General features: G+C 43.0%; 1 protein-coding gene across 1 annotated transcript in view; it reads left to right on the top strand.

Moving 5' to 3' along the window:
• The window catches only part of LOC106518460 (unconventional myosin-X), a 63853-nt gene that overhangs the window by 42814 nt on the left and 7234 nt on the right, over positions 1-13805 (top strand). The window contains 18 exon segments of the mRNA XM_074559742.1: positions 1108-1387; positions 1483-2376; positions 2505-2628; positions 4518-4656; positions 4764-4868; positions 4974-5069; positions 5173-5266; positions 5408-5463; positions 7071-7213; positions 8571-8765; positions 8861-9018; positions 9103-9223; positions 10297-10445; positions 10615-10763; positions 10835-11042; positions 12044-12180; positions 12291-12414; positions 12588-12938. Of these exon segments, the coding sequence (XP_074415843.1) occupies positions 1108-1387; positions 1483-2376; positions 2505-2628; positions 4518-4656; positions 4764-4868; positions 4974-5069; positions 5173-5266; positions 5408-5463; positions 7071-7213; positions 8571-8765; positions 8861-9018; positions 9103-9223; positions 10297-10445; positions 10615-10763; positions 10835-11042; positions 12044-12180; positions 12291-12414; positions 12588-12938 (3523 nt within the window).

Below are 13805 nucleotides of genomic sequence, written 5' to 3'. Positions count from 1 at the left end.
GAAAGGGGCTTCTGCTGTAAATACATTAGCAAAAACCTATAATGAAAAGTTCCCAGACTGCTTATAGATTTATCTCTTGAGCAAATAAACTTTTTTTTTACATATCACATCTGCAATTTTTTCAGCTTTAATTTAAGCCATATTTTATAGAAATCAGATAAGAAATGGGGTGCTATGAATATTTTTGTGAAAGATTGACACGCATCCCGCATTGAAACTCTACTGTTTTGTTGACATGACTCAATGCATAGCAATGGCTCCTATGACGGCGCGTCGCTAGCTATAGCGGCTATAGGCAATGTCCAATCCAGTAATRTAGATCAATGGTTGTCTCGTCTCACAATGTTGCAGCTTTTTATGATGGCGTGCAGCACTGATGAGTTCTCTAATTGACAGGAATGGCTCCATCAGCTCTGAACACATCACGTGTGCAGGACTTCCAATGCAGAATAAAAACAATAAAATAAAATAAAATAAAATAAAACAAAGGTGGAGATGGATCTTTTTAGGCTAAGAGAGCGGTTTATCCAAATGAGCCAGTCCAGCCAGAGAGGAAAACATTGAGCTAGATAATGGTTCTTYCAAATACTGTATGTGTGTGTGCATTTGAGTGTGTGTTTTTACTTGAGAAATGCAAAGTGTGAGGTGTGCACGTCAAGAAATGCATGTGTCTTACAGTCGATGCGAGAGACTTGAGAGCCCCGCTGATAGAACAATTACAACTTGCCCGATAGCAAGACACTCCTGAAAACGTCTCTCCATTGTCCCGAGATGTGTGGTCCTGCTAGTTTGTGACCTCTACTTCCTGTTTTCTACAGCCAAGCATAACGTCTGATGTAATTACGGTTTGCATAGCCTGGTTGATTCGCTCCAAAACCTGTAGATGGAAACATGCTTAATTCGTATTAGTTTTTTTTCTCTTTTTTGTAACATTTTAAAAGTTTGTTCAAAATTACGCATYACAGTTGGATGGAAACACCCCCAACGCAAGCTTCAAATGCTAAAAGCTCACCTAAGATCATGCATAACGCCATTTGCAAGGTTTGAAAGTCATGTTTAGCATATCTGTTTAGCATATATTCTTCGTCTGCTTCATTTTTCCCACAGGAAGCATTTCAGACTGGTCCGCACCAGCGTCRTCAACCTGCAGAAACACCTCCGAAGGCACATTCAACGCAGGCGGTTCGTGAAGCAACGCAAGGCAGTGCTGGTGCTGCAGAGGCACAGGCGAGGTCAGGTGGCCCGCGCCCATGTCTCCAAACTCAAAGAAGAGAAGCGGAAGAGGGAGGAGGAACAAAGGAAGAAAGAAGAAGAGGAGAGGAAAACGACAGGTGAAGAGGAGAAAGAAGAGAAGGAAGATGATGAGAAGATGGCAAAATCGTCAGAGGTCGGGATAAAGTCAAGCAAGAACGCAAAAGATTTATGGAAAATATTTTCAACTTGATGTGTTTGGTGATAACAAGTTCACCTTTTTCCCTTTAGGATGAAGCTCGCCAGATGGAGGAGATCCTGCAGCTCGAACGCGAAATCGAACGGCTGCAAAAAAAACGAGAGGATGAGGTGTCTCAGCTCTGCGAGTCCTCCAAGCAGGAGCTGCAGCTGCGCCGGGACGCCGAGCTGAAGCGGATGAAAAAGGAGGCRTCCCGCAAGGCCACCGAGCTGATCGACCTGCTGAACTTCGGGGGCGTGGACCCCACCTTGGAGGCTGCAGCCGAGGTGAAAACTGCTAAGGGGGCGAGYACCACCAGAGGGGCATCTAAGGAAGAGGATGTGGATGAAGGGTTCCACGCTGAGGAGGAGTGCATCCCGCTGCCGGACTTCCCTCCTCCCGCCGAGTCCGATTCTCCTCTGGTTCAGGACATATTTGCCCACCTCCCCCCTCCCCCACCTGCGTTTGCGGAGGGAACGGTCCCCCCTGTGCCACCCCCTCCTCCGCCCCTGCCCACAGACGCCGTCGCTGCCGGTGGAATTCCTCCCCCTCCTCCTCTTCCTCCACCTGGAGACGGCGTGGCGGCACCCCCACCCCCTCCACCGCCACCACCTCCCCCAGGGGAGGAGGAGAAAAAGGAGGGAACCAAGTCGGAGCCAGAGAGGAAGGTGAGCATGGTGGAAAGCCTGGCGGACGGGGAGGAGCCCATCTACAGCATGCCGGCCGACACCGAGTCGGAYTACGACCAGGAAGAAGAGGAGGGCTCCGTCACGGCCGGAGACGACAGCTCAGTGTCAGGAAGCAACCGCGGGAGCGCCGCCGTGACCGACGAAGAGCATCCGAGGAAGTCGACCTGCACCAACACCAGCCTGGAGTCCTACAGAGGCAGCTCTGACTCTGTGAGGACACACACTTACTCGCTTCCCCTCATGCGTGCACGCAGACATGTATGAACAGCTCCACGTGAACCCTCTGACATTTAACTCACTGTTTTAATAAACTAATAATACATCATGCTGTAAAGCTTTTAAAATAACTCATCAAGTAAAAGTCTTTTTTTTTGGTAATGTTGCAGTACGCAGACAGTGATGATGAACATGATGGCATGATGGACACTGATGAAGAGGTGACGAATGGCAGAGTGACTCTGCTTAATGGAAATGCTCCACCATACTTCCATGGCTACCTCTACATGAAAGGTGTGAACTTTTGACCATTTTTTTCATTTAGTTATTTCTTTTACATTTTTTCTGTAGACAGACACACATACGTTGTGTATACTCCTATCTTCATGAAGACTTTGCATTGACTTCCATTCATCTCTATAGTCAAACTCTGACCCTTACCCTAAACCGAACCTAAACTCACTTCCCATCTTAAGCCCCTTCTCCATTGTTAAGTCACATTGGTTCTTGTCTGTTCAGATCTATTCAAGTGTATGTGTGTCTCTAAGGCTGTGTGTCCTTCACTCTGTGGGGGCGGATTGTCAGCCGGCGGCGGTGGCCGTTGTGGTTTTGTTGTCCGGTAGTCGTACTTTTTTACTTTTACTTACTGCGCCTCTGTTTATTGGAGCGTGTGTAACCGTGGGCAGCCAGTTTGTTCGGACTGCTCTGTTGAACTCAAGCTGTATGTGCTCGTCTCCTAAAACAGACAAAAAGGTCTGCAGTTTCTCRGAGAAGAGTTTGCAAGAGTTTGCAARTTCTGCCTTGACTAAGGCTGTGTCCAAAACGGCAGGCCGGGTCCTCCGAAGGCCGAATTCGTCGGCCGCATACGTCACAGCCCCGCGACGAAGGACGTCCAAAACCGAAGACTCCTCCGATGCGGCCAACAAATACATCCTTTCTTTGGCCCGAATCGAAGGACTGGTCTGATGGATCCTTCCCGGCCCAGCATATCCCATAATGCATTGCGGCCTGACCAGAGATTTGTTTAAGCTAGTAATCGCGGACGAAGCGAGAGAAAAGAATACGTTTTAAATAAAAATATGGTGATATGGAAATTTAAAAAAATTTAGCGGTTGTAATTCTAATACTTTTATCATTTGTATGGRCATGTTTTTAAAAATTATTTTTATCATAAAAAAACGCGAAATAAACATGCACCTACAGCGGGTCAATTAGTTCTTCAAATGTTACCTTTAAGTTAATTTTGTAGTTTTGTGATATTAATAATGCTAATGTATTGATATTTTTCTAGTTTTGACTTAAGTTTACTTGTTTAGCGTCATCACAGTTGCTAGGTGACATGACGTACGCCGGGGTAAGTAGGGGAGGCTAGACCGTCCAAATTCACAGCCTCTTTTTTTCCGGTCTTCCCGGTCTACCAAGGACCCGGCCCGCCACGACCGGGGAGTCTGGGTCCTCCGGAGGACCCGGCCTGTCGTTTTGGACACAGCATAAGTCAATCCACGGGCAGTAGTCCGCTGTTGTTAAAATCCATTGCGCGCAGTACTCGATGTAATCTGCCTGGAGCCACTGCCAAGATGGTTCCAAAAGTGCAGTAGGGACCAGAAAGGAAGAGACATTTGGCCAACACTGAATCGATGAGAACCACTTTAATCTGAGAGAAGGGGCTCAAACCTAAACATAACTGTTACCCCACCAAAGGTATTTTCTTCCATGGGGATCAGGCTTAGATCCCTATAAGAAGCATTTGGTCACTACAATTAAGTGCGTTCGAAAAAAATTGCCCTCACATAGAAGATGAAACCTGACCTATACACACCCACAAACAAGTCTGTATGTACAATGATGGACCAGACACAGTAAACCAGTGATTGGTAGGTGTGTGACCAGCATACAGGTTCTTGGCCAGTGACTAATTTTCCATTGATTTCTACTGAGCCAAGTTGTTAAACTAAAATAAAATGGCAAAAGTCTGTGATAGTTTGCAAAAGAAACTCTAAACTTTTAAATAAGCAAAAATGTTTGTTATCTCTGCTGGTTTGCCTGATGGACATAATAATAGAATAGAAAGAGGCGACTGCAGTGAGTTCTTGTCTGAATTATTCATATCACCAAAGTTATTAAAGAACAAATAAAAAAATTGTTTATCCCCGTATATCAATATGTCCTCTGTGTTCCCTCAGCTGGTCTAATGATCCCATGGAGGAGGCGTTGGTGCGTGCTAAAAGATGAGACCTTCATGTGGTTCCGGTCCAAACAGGAGTCCCTGAAGTCAGGATGGCTCTACAAGAAAGGAGGAGGCCTCTCCACTCTTTCCCGGAGGTTGTTCTACCTAAGGCTGAGTTTCGTTTTGCATAATGAACAAATTCAAACCTTGCGACACATTTCTAATGATTTCTCCTGGCCTTCTTTGGGTTTTTAAATCCAAGGAACTGGAAGATGCGATGGTTTGTCCTGAGGGACTGCAAGCTGATGTACTACGACAACGACAGCGAGGAGAAGCTGAAGGGAACCATAGACATCAAAGCGGCTAAGTACGACCTCTGACCTCCAGGAGCAGAAAGGATCCACCTCATTGGACAGGTAAACTATCTTGTGACTACAGTTGCTTGTCTCAGACCCTGTTTGTGGTTTTACAGGGAGATTGTCGACAATCATGAAAAGGAGAATGCTCTGAACATTGTGACAGATGAGAGGACGTACCAGGTCTTTGCTGAGTCGCCGGAAGACGCAAGGTATGAAGGAGATGTTTGCTGTGACGCAACAAAATTTCCATTTTGTTGCTCCTGTTTTTTTATGAGTGTATTACGTGAGTGTTTTGCTTTTTTTTCTGTGCAGTGGGTGGTTTAATATGCTCACTAAGGTGAGAGTGTGCACTCCTGAGCAGCTGCTAGAAATGTCTCATGAGCAGGCCAACCCTAAAAACGCCGTTGTGAGTCTTCAGCTAAATCTTTCAGTGACTTAATCTGAGTTTAAGTAATTTCTTTATCCCCTCTTAACATTTGCACTATTTTAATAYATGCTCACAATAATATTACTAAATAATAAATGGCACCTTTCCTGTTTTGTGAAGGGAACTCTTGATGTGGGATTGATTGACTCGGTTTGTGCATCAGACAACCCTGATCGGTGAGTTTGAGTTGGTGCTCAGACTTTGTCTTGTAAAAGACCCACAGCCACTACCGCRTTAAATTTGAGTTTAATATTCTTGAAAGTGATCGAGTTGTAGSTATTTTTGAATCTGCTAAGGCTGATTAGTTGTCATCTTGAATTATAATAATAATTCATCAGTTGCAGGAGTATATGTAGTAGAAAGAGTTTCAGTGAAATCTAGTTTGTACATTCTCAGATATTTTGCTAAAAGACAGAGAACATMATCTGAACTTCAACTGTTATGGACAAAGTATTAAGCAGTCATGTTTTTGCGATAGGATTTTAGTTACTATCAGAGCAAGTTTTGATTTCAGAATCTAAAAATGTGACTGAGCCACGTTTGGATTTCTTAAAGGGATTCCCTATTAGTTGTAACATTAGACTTTATTTGATAAACGTGTATTTTAACTGTAAAATAAAGACTGTAAAAATACTGTAGGCTGTTTAGTTTTGTAAATTTTTAAAAATATATTTTAACACGAATGGAGCCATTTTATTTACACGCAAAGCATTCTGGGTAAATGATGACGTGGATAGGTCATCGATGCGAGGCTGCTAGCGAGCTATATCCACCCTGAAGGTTAATCTTGGACAATATCTGATGATCGACTCTTTTAAATGAAACCAGAGAGCGTTGACAGAGAGGAGAAGGTAGAAATGACTCAGCCTGTAACTGAAAATATGGATGGAGGACAACAGAGCTGCTTCATGGAAGAAGAACCTCAGCTTAGCCTGTTAGCCTTTGCACTAGCACCAACGCTAAATTGCCTTATATGTATTAGCTCGGTACTAACGCAACAAACAAGCTAAACTGAGGTCCTCCATTAATATTTCAGCTGCAGGCTGAGACATTTTTGCGTTCCCTTCTCTGTCATGTGGATGGAGGACCTCAGTGACGAGAGGAGAATGTGTAGCACTGAGCTAATACATATACATGGTGATAGCATTGGGGCTAAGACTAAAGCTAACAGGCTAAGTTGAGGTTCTTCTTCCATGAAGCAGCTCTGTTGTCCTCCATCCACATTTTCAGTTACAGGCTGAGTCATTTCTACCTTCTCCTCTCTGTCAACGCTCTCTGGTTTCATTTAAAAGAGTCGATCATCAGATATTGTCCAAGATTAACCTTCAGGGTGGATATAGCTCGCTAGCAGCCTCACACCCAGAACCTATCCACGTCATCATTTACCCAGAATGCTTTGCGTGTAAATAAAATGGCCCCATCCATGTAATATATTTTTAAACTTTTAGTTTAAAAATGATAAAAACTGAACATCCTACAGTATTTTTACAGTCTTCATTTTACATTTAAAATATATGTTTATTAAATAAAGTCTAATGTTACAACTAATCATGGATCCCTTTAAAATTAGTTGGCTACAGTGGCCGTCTTGAATTGGGTTGACTTCAAAATTCATTTAGTTGCACAGTGTCAAATATAAAGTCAGTCCTCTCGGTCTGCACATTTGCCAAAATAAACATACAATTTAAGGAGATTAGACTGTTCTTTCAAGCTGATTTTAACCAAGAGGGAAAAAAAATCAAGCTTGAGCATTAAAACGTTTTCTTTACTTGACATATTGCAGTCCAAACTCCTTCGTCATCATTACGGCCAACCGCGTTATCCACTGCAACAGTGACACACCAGAGGAGATGCATCATTGGATCAGCTTGCTGCAGAAACCTAAAGGAGACGCCCGGACGGATGGACAGGAGTTCCTTGCCAGGGGTAAGACATTCAGGAGACAAACAAGCATTTAACACATGTTTCAGTCATTTTGACTGTTATAAATCATTCAATGTTCCATTATCTTCACATATGGATAAATAATCTTGAAAATAAATTATGTCTGAAGCATTAGCAGTGGTGGACACAGCTAACCACAAAGCTTTGCTAACTCATAATCCGCCAACTAAAACAATAGCTTCACTAACGCTAAACATGCTAACGCTAGATGTCACAAACCTGTTGATATCACTTTGTTAGTTAGCTGTTAGCAGCAGTAGGGAGTTCTGAGAAAACCACCTAAAAATTTACACACCTTACAGTCCATCCCCCTTGATCTCTGCTGCGCTACAGCCCTCCTTCCAGTGTTGCCAACTTAGCGACTTTGTCACTAGATTTAACAAGTTTTCAGACCCCTCTAACAACCTTTTTCCAAAAAGCAACTAGCGACAAATCTAGCGACTTTCCCGGTGTTCTTGATGACTTTTAGAGGCTTTGGCGACTACATTTTCTGAACATTTTCCTCAGCGAGCAGCAGTGTGGTGAGCCCCTCCGCTTCTACAACACTGAGTGGTCCGACTCACTGAAGCCTCGTGCAACACCACCGGCTGCACATAGCTGTCACTGCTCCTGCCTGGTTTACAAAGCAGAATGTACTTTTTACTGCAATGTTTTTTTTCACTGAAACTGACTCTCTAAAATAAATCTCTGGAGCCAGCTGCGTTGGACTCACAGTTACTTCTTCACCTCGGCACACCCTGTGTGACATCCAACAGTCGGCTGATTAAATTTAACATTCTCACAAAATTTATTAATGTAATGTGGATCTAAGCATTGAAGTCATGAAATTATTTTTATTTCATTAAGTTCAATTGCAGTTCTAAACACATTTAGTGTTTTTCTTTCACTTGTTTCCTCTTTAACATGAATATACAAATCACCTATATCTTAGATTGCAACTTTTGGCAAACGTCCAACTATGAAAATTAAGTGATGACATCATCTAGCGGCTTCTAGCGGGTTTTAGGTAAGCCATTCTTCCTGGCTCTGATTGGCTGTTTCTGACTGGGAGCMGTGTATTTCTATAAATGGCGGTAGGACCACTGGGAGGAGCTTTAAGTTTTCACTGATGATCTGTCTCATATCGTCAAGACATAGTGACAGTTTTAACAAATATGTAAAAAAAAAAWATGCTATCATAAAAATTACCTAGCTGCTTAAGGTAATTGGCCCACTAACTTTCAAAGTTAGTGAAAAAGCTAACATATTGCTATTAGCAGTTAGCGGATTAGCCTTTTTACGTACCTTTTCACATCGTTTTCATCCCACCTTCTCTCCCGTCCTGCCTCACCATCTTCAGGCTGGCTCCACAAGGAGATGAAGACAAACTCTAAGAGCACCTCCCTGAAACTGAAGAAACGCTGGTTTGTTTTGACCAACAACTCGCTAGATTACTACAAGAGCTCTGAGAAGAACTCCTCCAAGATGGGAACTCTGGTCCTCAACTCGCTCTGTTCGGTCATTCAGCCGGATGAGCGGGTGCACAGGGAGACAGGTGAGCCCAAATGTACCTTAACTTAGTTTTAGGAGAAGGTAAAAACAGGTATCATATATTCATCGTGAACACTGATTCTGATTCTATCTTCCCAGGATACTGGAACATCATTGTGTATGGAAGGAAGCATAACTATCGCCTGTACACCAAGATGCTGAATGAAGCCATGAGATGGACAGCTGCAATCATGGGAGTCATAGAAAGCAAAACCCCAATAGAAACGCCAACCCTGCAGCTCATCAGAGACATTAAGGTAAAACGAAGTCACATTAACGGCACATGTTAGAGTGCACGGGCGGATATATGAGTTGAGTTTCTGTTTGTTGTGTCCCCTCAGGAGAACAGTGTGAACCCCGAAATAGTGGAGCAGATGTACAGGAGGAACCCCATCCTTCGATACACTCAGCATCCGCTGCACGCCCCTCTGCTGCCGCTCCCTTATGGAGAGGTCACTAACTGTGAGTCAATAGTTTGCTCCCATTCACTCTAATTTTATTATTTAGTGTGAAGGCTGACTCATTGTACACAATATCGTGTTCCTATTTTTTTAAATTTTTTTTCAAACCTGTTTTACATATTTTGTGATATTTTAGCCATTTACATTATAAATGCTCATCTCATTCAGGAGATGGGCAGGGCATTTTTATTTTTTAAATAAATTTTATACTTTTCTAAATATTTAATCATATTTACAAACCTTTTCACCCAGAAATACATTGAGATCTTTTCAAAAATAGTTTATATTTTAGCTACCATTCAGCTACTTTCAGCCTCTAGCAGGCTTTTTTGCAATTTCTAGCTACTTCTATTACTACGATTAAGACCAACAGTATCTATCTTTTTGCTACATTTAACTTTGAGCTAGCCTTTTGCTACTATAGATTTTGGCAAATGCTTTGCTACTTTTTTTATCTAGCTGACATTACACATTTTGGCCTATAAGCTAGCCTTACTCTAGCTTTTAGATTGCCCTTTTCTGCTTTTAGCTARTGTTTTGCTRCTGTTAACTAGTACGGAGCCCGCAAGAGGACATGGGGGGATTTTTTTCTTTTGCTTTTCCACGCAATACTTTTGCGTTACCTCGCAATACTTTTGCGTTACCTCGCAATATTGTTTTGCGTTCCCACGCAAAAAGTTGTTTTATATATGAACTGAATTAAATCAGACTTTCATTTTTGAAATATTCGGTTACCAAAACAGGATGTGTTGCCACAACTTCGTGAAATTGACATTGATGTTGCGTGGCTGCACTGTGTTAAAATAGCGGGCTCCGTAAGATAGAGCTCTGATTCTTTTTACATTTAATAAGAACTTCAGCTTTTTTACACGTATTTCAGCAAACACRTTCAGCACTCAGCATTCACACTGCGTTTTTATAGAAAACTAAATATCTCTAGCTGTGCATTAAACGCAGCTGTTTTGGACGATCTTCTCAAACATGCCTTTTTTGTTTGTAATAAAAGCTCTTTCTCTTCTGTGCTGTTTTCTCTGTCCTCCCTGACCTTTTCCCCAACATTATTTCTGCGTGCAGTGCATAGGCAGCAGGGTTATGCAAGCCTGCAGGATGAAGCGGTGAGAGTTTTTAATTCACTGCAGGAGATGGAGACGCTGGCAGACACCGTGCCCATCATTCAGGGCATCCTGCAGACCTGCCAGGACCTGCGCCCTCTCAGGGATGAGGTACTTTTCATTCTGAAAGGATCTCTAATTAAAAACAAGCAAAGTCAAGTTTAGGTCATCACAGTCTGAATTTATAGACTATCTCTTTGTTGTAAGAAGATTAGATATTCCTAAAACGTTAACAAGATACTGAGTTTTCTCAAAYCAACTTCAATTTTTGTTCTTTTAGGTTTATTGTCAGGTAATCAAGCAGACCAATCATGTGCCTCAGCCAAACAGCCCAGCCAATCGGGCGCACTGGCACCTGCTCACCTGCATGAGCTGCACTTTCCTACCTTGCCGAGCCATCCTCAGATACCTCCGCTTCCACCTTAAGCGGTACGTCCCCTGCTGTGTGACTCCCAYGTTGTCGATGAAGGGTACCGGCTTATTGCATTTTTGTGTTGTAGGATACGTGAACGTTATCCCGGCACTGAGATCGAGCGCTAYGCAAGTTTCATTGGGGAATCCCTGAAGAAGACCAAGACTCGTGAGTTTGTTCCGTCTCAGGAGGAGATCGCTGCCCTCCTGCTGAGGCAGGAAATGAGCACCACCGTGTACTGCCATGGAGGAGGCTCCTGCAAGATCTCCATCAACTCGCACACCACAGCTGGAGAGGTGCGCAAACACACTCTGACATCTTCATCCTGAAGGTGCAGACACACAGGGCTCTGAAGTCTCACACATTTACCGTGAGATACACACATTTCAGCCTCAGCTTTGTATTTCTCACGCTTAAAGAGGAACTTACCCCAAAATTAACTTTTTTTAGCTGATAAACTGTCTAGAATGTGTCTAAAATGTTATATAGTACTGTTTCTGTGCTAATTTTGATGTTTTTGTGTGTATTTTTTGGAATCTGTAATATTTGGTTTAAAAACGTGTTTTTGCTGCTCATATGGGTTGAGCAGTGGTACTGCAGTCTCATTTGCATATTGGTTAACGGCTCAACCACGATGACGTGTCTTCTTCACGGTTTCGTCACAGCGGCTGTGTTCTGATATAAAAGCCTCTCTCTAAGACACGCCCCTGCAGCAGTCAGAGGGTGGAACAGCTAGCAGCATATGATCGTCTGTTACATCTTCATATTAGCATGTTAGCAGCTAACATCTTATTAACTTTAATTTAATTTTATTTTTTTTATTTTCAAAAACGTGACTAGCAACAAACCTATTCACCTCCACTTCCCAAGCACTGACAGTTCATCGGTCTCACAGCAGCCTCTGCAGCAAACCCCACCTGCTGTCAGAGCAGAGAGGAGACCCACTCTGCTCTAAGTCCACACTGCAAATGAATCACGCATGTTCACAGCTGCCTCTGATCCATCCTGGATTACAAATATTATGTAAATAAAATTTTTAATGGAACGTTTTGTTTTGTTTTTCACTGACACCGTCACGCCAAAATAAATCCCCGTGGTCCTGACCCCCAGATAACAGAGGAAGGTTGAGTTTGTTCATCGTTCAAAACAGTGGTTGTGCTGTCAGTGGCTCAAACTATTGTTCCAAACTCAGATCAAAGCTTGAGAGCCCTGAATACATCCCTGAGATCAGCTCAGCTCCAACCAAACTGATTCAAGCTGAAAGCAAATCTGTTTTCTTCAATTTTCCGTGCCGCAGGTTGTGGAGAAGCTGATCCGAGGTCTGGCCATGGAGGACAGCAAGAACCTGTTTTCTCTCTTCGAACACAACGGCTTCACGGATCGGGCTCTGGAGAGCAGAGTGATTGTAGCTGATATTCTGGCCAAGTTTGAGAGGTAATCCATTTATTCTGGAAATTATTCAGCATTTTTTGACTTTGTTTGACCACAGTTTTACGGTTAACAACAGTATGTTGTTAACAATCTGCTGTTGTTTCTGCGTTCAGACTAGCAGGAAGTGAAGAGGAGGAAGAAGAGGGAGAGTGGAAACTGTACTTCAAACTGTACTGCTTCTTAGATGTTGAGAGCATGCCTAAAGAGGGGGTGGAGTTTGCGTTCATGTTTGAGCAGGTAACCTCTCAGACACAATTTTGTGTTTTACTTACTCACCAAATAATTAAAAGATGTCTTCTTTTCTTTCTGGTAAATGACTTCTGTTCCATTATTTCCCCCCAAACTGCTGTGGCACTGTTCAAACTTTCATCAGGAACTAAAACGACGTGTGATTTTTTTCTGTCTGTCAGGCCCATGAGTCGTTGATAAGTGGTCACTTCCCAGCCTCAGAGGAGACCTTGCAGCACCTGGCGGCGCTACGCCTCCAGTACCTCCACGGCGATGGAGCGGGTCGGGCCGGCTGGAGCCTGGGAAGCGTCTATCCCATCGGACGCCTTCGCAACCGCATCCTGCAGTCCACCAAGCCGGGCGCGGGCGCCCCGCCGGGKGCCGGGTGCAGAGGGAGCGGAGGGATAGGAGACGTGATCAGCTCAATAGGAGGACAGGGCGGCGTCGGGGCGGGCGTGGAGAAACGAAAGACCCCCACCTTCAGGGACACCTCACTGAAGAGAAGCAAAACGGGGTCGCTGAAGAAACAGAAGGTCAGTGGTGGAGAGGGCAGGAAAAGTATCGATGTGTTTCTTACTTTAACAGTGAAACAAGCAAGTAATTTACGATTGAGACCATAATGTTTACATACCGATGTTGCTGGTGGTCTAAAAATGTATTAATGTGATATTTTATATTTTAAAAAGATTAGATACTATCAGTACAATGTGATTTCTCAACTTTACACTAACTCCTTCTCAGACAATCATTACATAAACAATTAAAGACCTCCTGGAAAGACTGCATGCCTCCAAAAACCTTTCATGCCACATATTTAAACTGAAATCATCCTTTGTAAAGAAATCATATGTAGTTAAAGCTATTTTGGACACGCTTTAATTTTAACATCCTGCGTAATCTCACATTTATCACAATGATCTTTTAGTGCTCAGAGTACAGTATATTGTGTCTGACTTTCAATTACTACTAATTTTAGCTCAGTGTGTCCAAAACTAACTTCCGTTGTTGACATCTTTTAATCAGTTTGTAAATAAAAATGTTTCTGCACCACTAGATAATCATGTCTCTCCAACTGGGAGTAATGCTGCGCTCCAGTTGTAGCAAAACTGAAATTCTGAAGTCGAGCTGACGTTAGTTGAAAGCTGAGTTTCCAACTTTTCAGAACAAAAAAAACATTTCTATTTTTTGCCCTGATGCATCTCAGTAATCCAGGTAAAAAAATCAAAAAGAAAAAAATTATATAGGTCTTCTGGACGGGTTCTTCTTTAATGAAACGTTTCGTCTCTCCTCCAAGAGACTTCTTCAGTCTGAGAGTTTCAGGCAAAATTCAGGCTTTTAAGCACTGCCTCCATGTGACTGATACACCTATTGTTAACGGGGTGGAGTGATACTGGCAATAA

The sequence above is a fragment of the Austrofundulus limnaeus genome, unplaced genomic scaffold (assembly GCF_001266775.1).
Source record: "Austrofundulus limnaeus strain Quisiro unplaced genomic scaffold, Austrofundulus_limnaeus-1.0 Scaffold61, whole genome shotgun sequence".
In the NCBI taxonomy this organism is placed as follows: Eukaryota; Metazoa; Chordata; class Actinopteri; order Cyprinodontiformes; family Rivulidae; genus Austrofundulus; species Austrofundulus limnaeus.
This window is presented reverse-complemented; position numbering and strand designations above follow the sequence as displayed.